General features: G+C 39.4%; 1 protein-coding gene across 2 annotated transcripts; it reads left to right on the forward strand.

Annotated features, from left to right (window-relative positions):
- The first annotated feature begins 20 nt into the window (after positions 1 to 20).
- Positions 21 to 10,134, forward strand: fus (FUS RNA binding protein). Of its 2 annotated transcripts, none has more exons than XM_079457198.1 (15): positions 21 to 153; positions 618 to 642; positions 744 to 904; positions 1,033 to 1,207; positions 1,283 to 1,551; positions 1,637 to 1,823; positions 4,142 to 4,176; positions 8,365 to 8,397; positions 8,502 to 8,611; positions 8,699 to 8,828; positions 8,931 to 9,026; positions 9,109 to 9,238; positions 9,317 to 9,414; positions 9,514 to 9,646; positions 9,785 to 10,134. In XM_079457198.1, exons 1-15 carry the CDS (start codon positions 141 to 143, stop codon positions 9,822 to 9,824), a joined length of 1,635 nt encoding a protein of 544 aa, XP_079313324.1. In that variant the 5' UTR covers positions 21 to 140; the 3' UTR covers positions 9,825 to 10,134. The 2 variants fall into 2 exon arrangements, with proteins under 2 accessions (XP_079313324.1, XP_079313325.1); XM_079457199.1 differs by having other exon boundaries at positions 750 to 904.
- Positions 10,135 to 11,319: the final 1,185 nt, after the last annotated feature.

Here is an 11,319-nt window from a genome sequence, read left to right on the forward strand (position 1 = left end):
ATAGAGACCAAAACGCCTACATGCACGAGCGAACCAACGCAGTCTGTTGCGCAGTTGATATTCTAAACACTGGACAGGTGAACACAACACTCTAGTCATACAGTCATCTGCATCAACACCCAAACAGGATTTTAAACGCTATGGCGTCAAACGGTAAGACATTCAATGGAAAATGATGATTTCGATTTTTGTTGTAAAGTTAACCAGTATTCGTGAGCCAAACGGCACTGATGAAATACCTAGCTGGTAATTTGTTCAAAACGTATAACGTAATATTTTTGTCACACCTAGCTAAAACACAGAGAGGCAACACATCGCCCTTTTATGAAAGCGATGGACCCATTTGATGCGACCGCGTTATGTTTGTGAAAGTCGGAATAGAAGAACATGTCGGCTTCCGCCATTTTGTTTGCGGCTTTTTTCAATCGGAGCTGCCTGGTTTGTGCTACTGACCTACATTTATTCTCCGACTCGTATGAGACGAGATACGTCGCTTGAACAATGACAATTTCAAGAATATTATATTGATCTATTATTGTTAGCAACGCAACAGATAACGTCACTAGAACGTTTATCACAAGGGTTCATAGTGAACGTGCTTTCTCTTTCCTCTTTAGATTACGCTCAGTCTTCAAGCCACGGGTAAGATGTTCACCATTTCCATCACAACGGTTTAAAGTACGATTAGAAAATGTACGATTAAGGATTCGGATAAACTAACGAGTCCGTTGTGTTGTGGTCAGTTACAGTGGTTATGGAGGACAGTCCAGTCAGGGTTACACTCAACCCTCTGGCCAGAATTACAGCCAACAGGGCTATGGAGGATACAACCAAAACTCAGAGAGCAGCTCTGCCCCTTATAGTCAGAGTGGATATGGCTCCAACTATGGACAGTCCCAGTCAGGTATCATTGATTTCTGTTTGATAGAGGGTGTTTGCTATTTACTGTAGCAGTTCCATGTTTATCAATATCTTAAATGGTGTAGATAATGATACCAAGCTCACTACATTCCTAAATTATTGCATTTTTAGGAGGATATGGGTCTCAGCCACCTTCTCAGAGCTATAGTCAGTCCAGTCAGTCCTATAGTTCTGGAAGCTACAGTAATAGCAGCCAGCCTCCACCATCTCAAAGCGGAGGATACAACCAGCAGTCCTCTTTCTCTGGCTACAACCAGCATCAGGCTTCCCCTTCCTCTGGCTCTGGGTGAGTTCTTCAAATCTAGATTTTACTGTGTGGTTCAATTAATTTAGATCGTTTAACACCCATTTCCTGTTTCAGTAACTACGGCAACAACTCCCAGTCATCTGGCTATGGACAGCAGCAGCAACAGAGTGGGGGTGGTGACGGAAGTCAAAGTGGGGGTTATGGAAGCAGTGGGGGGCAATCTGGAGCATATGGGGGCAGTGGAGGCCAGAGTGGTGGATACAGGGGGAGTGGAGGACAACAACAATCCTCTCAACATGGAGGTGGGCCGTACAACCCACCTTCCAACTACAGTTCTCCACCGCCTCAGAACTACGGGCAACAAAGTCAGTATGGACAGGGAGGTGAGCGAGATGTCATGATGAAAGTTGATTTGTTACTGCTCATGGGTTCATTTCCACAGATAAATGAAGAGTTCTGCATTTTCAGGTTACAATCAGGATTCTCCGCCCCTAAGTGGTGGAGGCGGCAGCTATGGTGGTCAGGATGGTGGATACAGCCAGGATAGCAGAGGTGGACGTGGTCGTGGGGGAGCGGGAGGTGGCTTTGGAGGTCGAGGGGCGGGTGGGTTTGACAGAGGCGGGCGTGGAAGTCCTCGTGGCAGAGGAGGAATGGGGTAAGGAAGCATTTCATTTTATGCATTTCTGTTCTTCAGAAGTTTTTCACCACATGTAGTCCACCTGTATACATCAGTGTGTCTTTTAATAAAATCAAAAGCTTCAGAGGTACAAGTTGTGGAGCTGGTCATGTTAAAAGGTTGAAATGTTGGTTCAGTTACAAAAGAGCCAAAGGTGTTCCACTGTATGCAAACCTAACCTGGCTGGGCTGAAAGTAAATGGTGGCCTTGACCTTAAAGTATCTTGATTTGGTGCGTAAAGTTACGGTTCACGTAAAACAACAACGTTGACAATAGGTGCAACTAAGGAATTTGTCCAATTAAAACCCGGAATGGTTTGGTGTATATTGATGGTTCTCAGGTATTTACATAAAATGATGAAGTTGGTGCAAGTGTGCTGGATATAACTTAAATTGAGAAACCTTTCCTTGTCTTTACCCTACACACTATGCAACCAGCCAGAGGTTCACATAACACTGAGCACAAACAAATCAGAAATCATAATGAATGACCAGGTGTTTATTTGAAATGACAATCTGTTCTTCACTGATTTACCTGAATTACACAATGAATGAACAAATGAATAATTCATGGGTTTGGACCTGTAAGTCCTGTGGCAATAAGTTGATCATTTTACCTCTTTGTCTTTGGGAGGACATCACATCTTGTATTTTACTTTACACGCTTGCATTGCATGAAAACATGTCGAGTTTTTTTTAAACACCCTATATGGGGGTCCGCAGATTAATACTGTTTTATAGAGTTTGGCAATATGTTTTGCATGCATAGGCATTGTATGTGTAGTAAATGGTTTGTGATTTTTATTTGATCTAAAATCGCTACATTCAAAGCTTATTTGGAAAACAGCAAGCAATTATTAGTATTTTATAGTTTGGTCATATAATATGAAGGTCAGTACCATTGTCTTGTCACATGAGCATCAGATGAACTTGAAACTCAGTACACCTTAATGTGCTGTAGGGATGCCACAATTCTCAATATAATATTGAACCGTTCGGTACAACCTCCACGGTTCAATACGCTTGTGTGAATTGCGGTGTTCCGGTTTTGCGTTTACATAATTTCAGTGCGTTTTATTAGGCTACTCTCTGTTTTATAATGCACTGGCTTTTGTCCGTGTCTGTGTGTTTGGACTGCTGAGAAAGAAAATCGCCTCCCCACAAGTAAATACCTAATAAAAATGCGCAAAAGTAAGTAGAGCTAGCGATACTTGTGAAAGATTTGAGCGGTGAAGCAAGGCTGTCTGCAACATGTTGTTAAATGCCGACGAACAAACGTGGGCTGGCCATCGGAAGTACTCTATGCCCATTGTCGAATTTGGCAAATCAAGAATGTATTTCATCTTTTTTATTACACTGCATATGATAGCAGCACGTTTGCGTTGCTAACCAAGCACATGCAGCGAGAGCATCTACAGCGCCTTGCCAAAGTCTTTTTAACCCGGCGGCTTTCGGGGAACTATTTACATCATAGAAAATCACTTCTAAAATCGCTGGCAAAAATCTGAATTAAATAAGAACCGAAAACCGTGGGAAACAAAATCGAGGTATGTATTGAACCGTGGGTTAACTGTATTGTTGCATCCCTAATGTGCTGTCATGAAAACACTTAATTCTTGAAACCTTCTCCATCCTCTCCTTCAGGTTTATTGTTTGTTGCAATGCTTTAATGAATCTTTAAATCTCCTCCTAGGCTGTTTTCTACAAGGTTCAGCGATTAGGCTTTTCCTTTCGAAGAAGAAAGCTAGAAAACTGTTTAAGGAAGGGGACTAAGAAAGTGAGGATAAGTCTAGAATAATGTGTGATTACATGAAAAGGATTTCAGTTCAAGGAAAAATCGTTAATATTCAAAAGCACTATGAATCTACCGAAGTATTCCAAAAGCTGTTAACATCAGTTATAACTGTATCAATTTAAAAGCGAATTATTCAGTCCAAAGTTACAAAAAATGTCTGCCCTTTACCAAATAATGGGTAAGAGTCTTGGGTTAAATAAGTGCCTTCAATCTGACAAAGGAAAATAATTTGTTTGGTAAAACTTATGATTCAATCAACTGAATCACTGAAAGTTGTCAGGTAAAGAAAGATGGTAAGAGTTGTTCTCTAAACGAAAACAGGGCAAAGGGTTTTATGATTATGGGTAATGATGCAAGATGAATTTAGTGACAGGGGATGGCAGGGAAAAGTGGGTCTTGTAGAAAAAAAGAATGGTGGAGATGGCAGGGTCTCTCCGGAGTGAAATGGGGCACCACCCTCATCAACCTTCAATTCGTCTCGCTTCTCTCTCCTTCTCCATCAGAATGGGCGATCGTGGAGGATTCGATAAGTTTGGTGGTAAGTGACAAACTCTTTAAACAAGGAACTTCAGGGGTTTAAAGAGTGCCAGGTCTAAGAGGGAGGAATGGGGGTCATGTCTGTTCATGTCACAGACGGTTGGTAGTTTACTGATATTGAGTACATTTACATGCCCAGTCTTACTCTGTTTATGCTTAATAAGCTGATAACATTTAAGGTCATGTAAATGCTTAAAACGTTTTTTTTCAGCCTTAACAGCGTAAGCAAAACCTGTTCGCAAGAGGTAGTTTTTTGGCCATTACTCTGATTTTGCGTTGTATGAAAACGCCTTAACCGGTTTTCACTCAGTTTTGTTTATGTGTGCATGTCTGACAGCGGAATAGTAAAAGTCCCAAATGGAAGTTACTGTAAAAGATTGCATACAAGTCTGCTCACAAATCATGCAGTTGATATAGAAATGGCAAAACGAAAAACTGTTGTTGCATATGCAGGTACGGTCGGACATGAGAAGAGATATAAAAATACAGCTTCTGACCGATTTCCGGGAACAATAAGCAATAGAACGATAGGTGCTAATACAAAGTTACTAGTTTCAACAAAAGCTAGACCACTACCTGTTGAGAGAAGATTAGTTTTATTTTCAGTTGTCTGTCAAGTATTCACAGAAGAGGTGTGTTGTAAGTAGTGAGAGATGTGGTTGACCGGACCGTGTTAGGAAGAATGTTCCACCAGGAAGGAGTTGTGAAGGAGAATGAGTGGGAAAGCGATTTAATGCCCTTATGAGAAGGCATTACAAGGCACCGCTCATTTGCTGAACGCAGGGTTCTTGATGGGGTGTGGGAGTGTAGTAGGGTGTGAAAGTATGCAGGTGCAGATCCAGTGATAGTACTGTAAGCAAGCATCATTGACTTGAATCTGATACGGGCTTCAACCGGTAGCCAGTGGAGAGAGATGAAAAGGAGTGTCACATGAGCCCGTTTGTGCTGATGGAAGACGAGGCGTGCTGCTGCGTTTTGAACCAGCTGAAGTGGTTAAATAGCCTTTGCAGGAAGACCAGCAAGGAGAGGATTGCAGTAGTCCAACCTAGAGATTACCAGGGCCTTGACAAGGAGTTGAGCCGCATGCTCCGTGAGATAGGGTCTAACCTTTCGAATGTTGAATATGGCATATAGACAGGATCGCGTTGTCTTTGCAATGTGATCATTGAAGGACAGCTGTTCATCAAATATGTCCACAAGGTCCCTGGCTGATTTATTTTCTGCATGTAAAAGGCACTCAATGTTGCATGGACAAAAGGTACTTTAACAGTTTGTGGGAAACATCTGAACCTGGTTGTATCAGTTATGCTTGGTAAAACTTTACAAGTAAAATTGGTTTAGGTAAATGACAATTTTACAGTGTCAATTATTTGTAAATACAAATATTGTTTCATCTTCAAAATGCTGTAAAGGATCATTGTTAGATTTAAGTGGTTTAACATTACATAAAACTACCATTACCAAGTGTTTACCTCTTGGCACACATGAAACATCCTAGGAAGTCTTCAATCATTTTCCTATTTCAGTGCTTTTTAGGAGGTTTATTTCAGATGGCTTTCAAATACTTGCATTGGTTCATTAGATCTAAAATTGGAAATCAAGTGGTACCTAATACAAATGGTACCTAATGGTTGGTGAAACATGGTAGTATCTAATAATTCAAAAGCTTTTCCTAGTATGCGATTCCAAATGTTGGGTTGGTTTGCAGACCAAATCTGTGAACAGGTGTCAACCAAAGTCATTACAGATGGGACCAGTGGCGGCGTTTCACCAAAACCTAGGGTATGGCAAAATTTCCTCTGGCCATACAACAATGACATTCCAAAGTAACAAAATCCTAAATTATACCACATCATATCTAAACAAAACCTGTTCAAGAATCCACGAAACTGAATCAATGCATGAACATGCACAAAGACTTACAGATAACAAACCCTACCCTCATATTGTTTGAAATGTGATTTTAAAGCTCTAATTTCGGCAGCAAAAGGGCGACTCCAAAAAAGATCTACCAATCCATATGCCATTTATACTGTGTGTGACAATTGCATCAAACCCACAGCCAGATGTTGTCATTAAAAACCACAGACGACACCGTTTATCGGGTACGAGTCTAAAATAAAGGCCAAACATGAAATTAACAGAAAACGCGTTTAAATATAAAACATGTCTTACCTTGTCGCAGTGCAGTTTATTGCATAAGTAGTGGTGTTGAAGCAGTGCAAATCTGTTAAAGTTCATCCAAAGAAAACACACATAACATTAATCCAAAAGACGCTTGGAATAACCCTGGCACATGGAGTAAATGATCCAATATGTGATATGAAAATGTTGACAAGCTAAAGGTGGATTTTAACCTGCAACGTGATAGTGTCAAAAAGGACTAGTCACACATCTTACCCACTACACCATTGGAGCTGTTGATGAGTGAGTGGTGTTTTTACGCTCTTCTGATGCACAAAGATATACAGTAGTCTTAAATATTTTAATAATCTTTAATGAGCATCAATATGCACACTTCGTTTCCATTGTTATGTCTGAATGCTAGGTTATGGCAACTGCCATACTTTGCCAAATGAAAACGCCGCCCCTGGTGGAGACCAAATAGGTCTTCGTCATCAATGCTTGCATCTACTGTGGAACTGTTTAGTTTTGTATTGGTTGAACAGTGTGAAAGTGATCTGCATGAACCTTCATTGACTCAGGGGTTCTAACGATGCTGGTAATGTCACTTAAAGTTTGTGGGAAAATTATGAATATTCAACGTGTTCACCGAACTCTAAACGTTGTTTTGGGGACAGCTTTTTTCATAAAGTTGATGGTTATGTTGGACTTAAACTAAGAATCCATATTTTTGGTTTTCATTATTTAGTTTTTCTATGAACCTAAGTTATGAGCAGTGTGCTTTTTGAAGTGATTCAGAAGCCATAAAAAACGAATTCTCGAAAATCCGTGTCAGTTGGGCCATCAATAAGAAAAAGGTTTTGGGGTTGTAATGGTGTTATGAAGATGCTGAGGTGAAATAAATCAACACAACGCATAGAAAATGTACGTACAAAGACTGATTTAAAAATAAAAGGTGATTAATCCCTAAAGATAAAAAGAGTTTGACAGTATATTCAAAATTTTGGGGAATGGTTTGAAATATAAGTGTTCACAATTGTTAGAAGATGTCAACCACAGCCTGAACTTTCTTGTGGGTGCCACACAAACACATACTGCATCTACAGGCTATAACAAGGTATTGAAGCTTAAATGTCATATTGTCAATAATACGTCGGACACACTGAAAGTTGTCTTGCTAGAAGTTTATTTTGCTGAAGGCTATGATCTGAAATCTGGCGGATTGGAATCAAGGAGCCTGCTACACTTCATGGTTGAAGATGTCTTGCCTATGTCAGATACAGTGTCATGCTCAATGCTTCTGCTGTGAATAATGAAAGTACACCAGTTATTTCCATGACTTTCGGCGAGGCTACTTAAAAGTAATTCTGATGTTTGGGACAAAGATGAACATGTGTTACTTAAAAACTGATTTAATGATTTGTTAATTTACTTGATGTTATATAAAAGCTACAAGAATGGGACAGTCCTGGGGATAAAGTTTGAACGTGTTGTGCCAAAATGGGTGTATAAATTGTGGCTGGGTGAAAAAAAGGTAATAGTTTCTTATACATGCATGTTGATTAAATACCTACAGCTAAAGAGATGGTGAAAAAAGTACCAACAGCTGCTATCTAGCAGTGAGACTGGAAATGTGTGATTTTATTACTGTTGCTTTTCTGTGCTTGACATTCGTAAAATGAAGGATCTGTGGTATAAAGGGTGGAGATGAATCCAGCTGCGATTTGAGGGAATCTTCCACTTGAGTTCTTGGGACTATTTAAACATTGGTTGTTTCTGCATTTCCAAAACATTGTACAAAATGAAAGAGAGTACAGTGGTAAAATTAGAACACTAGAATGTGTTTGTTGGTGCTTATAGAATTGCTTTTATGGAGTCAGAAATGTAACTACAGTTGTTGTTCCTTGCATCTGAAGCATGCAAAAGAAACATTTTCACGAATTGTTTGCCTGTATATATTTATGTTGAAAGGGAAGTAAGAACAAGTGATGTAAATGTGGTTTTGTGAATTGTGTATTTGCATTCATGCTTGCTTAATATTAATAAGTGTTAATTTGCTTAAAAGGGCCCAGGGATCATGGAGCTGGTGGGCATAATAGTAAGTAAAATGATCTAAATTTTAACTACATCAACTAATATTATGTTATGTTTACATCTATTACACAAACAGTGAAAACTTTATCATGTTTGTTTGTTTTACAGTGCAGGACCAGGATAATTCTGACAATAACACCATTTTTGTACAAGGTCTTGGAGACAACTATACTGTGGAATCTGTTGCAGAGTTTTTCAAGCAGATTGGTATCATCAAGGTACATGATAAATAAAGCCTGAAAAATAATGTGCAGCAGATATTTTCACGTGGTTCCCCTTGCCTCACTATTCATTTTCTCACACAGGTCAATAAGAAGACCGCATTACCCATGATAAATCTTTATACAGAAAGAGAGACAGGCAAGCTCAAGGGCGAGGCCACAGTTTCCTTTGATGATCCCCCCTCTGCCAAAGCTGCCATCAATTGGTTTGATGGTGGGTTAAAATAGGCCATCTGACAGCATCCTTTCCTTTAATCCAGACTACATCTATATCCCATTTATTGTTTGAGTTATGCTGTATACCTTGTCTCCACAGGTAAAGACTTCAATGGAAGTCCAATCAAGGTGTCCTTCGCCACTCGCAGAGCTGAATTTGGACGAGGTGATGGAGGCATGAGAGGTGGTCGTGGAGGTAAAATCAAATTATGGGTTCCTCCTATTTTTGTGCTTGTCTTTTTGTTTTCCTGACGTTGTTTTCATCTCCTCTCATACAGGGCCAATGGGACGTGGGGGGTTTGGCGGAGGACAAGGTGGTGGGGGTGGTTTCCCAGGCAATAATGGAGGTGGTGGTGGTGGAGGTGGAGGTGGCCAGCAGAGAGCAGGGGACTGGAAATGTTCAAACCCGTAAGTGTTGGCATGTAAAAGCTTCGAAAGATTTGGGAGAAGTGCATAAACACATGTTGATTTTTTTTATATCTTTAGAACATGTGGTAATTTGAACTTCTCGTGGCGAAATGAGTGTAATCAGTGCAAAGATCCGAAACCAGAAGGCAATGGAGGAGGAATGCCACCGACGGGAGGTAAAGAGAACATTTCCAAAAGAACAAGATGTTGTAGTGACATCTAACTTCATTAACTAGAAGAATGGACTCTTCTGTAAAAGCATGTTATGTGTACAGGTGGTTATGGTGGAGACCGGGGAAGCAGAGGTGGCTTTGATCGAGGTGGATTCCGTGGTCGTGATCGAGGAGGCTTTAGGGGAGGGAGAGGAGGTGATCGTGGAGGATACGGGGCTGGCAAAATGGACTCAAGGTGAATTTTTCATTATTATGCATGTTATGTATTTAACTGGTAGAAATGTTGCTTAATTATTGCCTATATATACTGTGCAGTGATTACAGGCGTTTATGTGAGAACACTATTTCAATGTGTCCATTTTGTGTTTACCAGGGGTGAACACAGACATGACCGGAGAGAGAGGCCTTACTGATGAGAAACTCTCTTTTGTTCAAATCAGACTTTAATTTGATGTGGGACCAATGTACACTCCACCCTAAAGCTTGTAAACCTTTTTTCTCATGTTCTGTGTTGTTAAGTGTTTTTTCAGTTCTGTTCATTTTTAATTAATATTTTTTCCATTTATAAAAAAATTAGTAATTTCACTTTAGAATTGATGATTACTCTCTCTGTATTTTCTGGTATTTTTGTCACAGTATTACTCTTATTTATGCAGTTATTAAATATGCTTTCTTTGAAGTTTTGACAATATGTAATGATGGATTAAAAAAATAAACCGTTTGAAAAGTAGTAGTGATGTTTGGCATTACTTACCTCTGCACTTTTCATCATCTACATTTTATTGTACTATAATTACAGAACTTTAGAGGTGATCTTTGATACAAAAATGTTTAGTTTCTGTAGTTTCTAATAATTCCTTTTTGTGACACATTGTTCATGTTTGCATTATTTTTACTTGTTAAGACATACCTGCTGTGTACCAATGGCCATTTGACGATGACAAGGTAAATGGTGAGATGACAGGGGTTAATAAACTACTATTAAAAATCTGACAATCCCAAGACCTACACCTTTTTGCCCTGTGGAAGATGAATAAAGACGAGACATCAGTCTTTTAAGGAAGCGTCAACTCTTGACACCCCAGTTGCATCCAAGAAGCCTTAAGCCAAGTGATAATAATGAAGAGGTAAGCAGAATAGTTTCATAAAATACTGCATATGCCCTCTGACACAGGTTTATCCTCATTAGCACAAGTACATAACTCATGTCATGTCTTATTTGGGAATCATGGACGTTTTTTATGTGGCTCAGTGGTTAGAGCATGGCGCCGTTTTCGATCCCATGGGACTGCATATAGTCAGAAACAAATGTATTGTACAATTCAATGGAAGTCGCTTTGGATAAAAGCGCGTAAATGTTATAATGGCACAAACTGTATGCCCGCTGATTTTTGTTTCGTAACTACAACCTGACACGTTTACGCAGCACCACCTGCTGTTCGACGAAGTATAATGGATTTTAATATTAATAAACATTAAATAAAATTGTTGTTTCTCATTTAAAGAACAATAAATACGTGTAGACTAAGAGCATGCGTGCTTTCTACACTAAATCCCCCCCCCAAGTAACGTTATAGAGGTTATAAATAAGCTAATGTCATATTGGTCAAACACGCAAATGAACATCTTCCTGATATATATTTAAATAATTGTTGTGCCTGTCCAAAATATTTTAAAAACAATGTCTTCTAAAGTGTTCGTCTCAGAAGGATAATCGCTCTATGCTATTATTCATCGTCTGCACGCTTCGTATTGAATTTGTCGCCATACGCCTATTTAATTAGATAAATCAGCGTATGTTCTAATCGTTACGAGTTAAAATATACTTTTGTATTTGAGTTATAAATATGTAGAGAAACCCCCTTTAAGTACACGCGGCTACAACAACATGGCTTTCTACTCGTATGA

The sequence above is a fragment of the Barbatula barbatula genome (assembly GCF_947034865.1).
Source record: "Barbatula barbatula genome assembly, chromosome: 5".
NCBI lineage: Eukaryota > Metazoa > Chordata > Actinopteri > Cypriniformes > Nemacheilidae > Barbatula > Barbatula barbatula.

Excerpts from the sequence above, each read along its gene's own strand:
- fus (XM_079457198.1), top strand. Across the intron at positions 905-1,032 it reads CTATGGACAGTCCCAGTCAG|GAGGATATGGGTCTCAGCCA; the intron begins GTATCATTGATT and ends TTGCATTTTTAG. Across the intron at positions 1,824-4,141 it reads CGTGGCAGAGGAGGAATGGG|AATGGGCGATCGTGGAGGAT; the intron begins GTAAGGAAGCAT and ends CTTCTCCATCAG.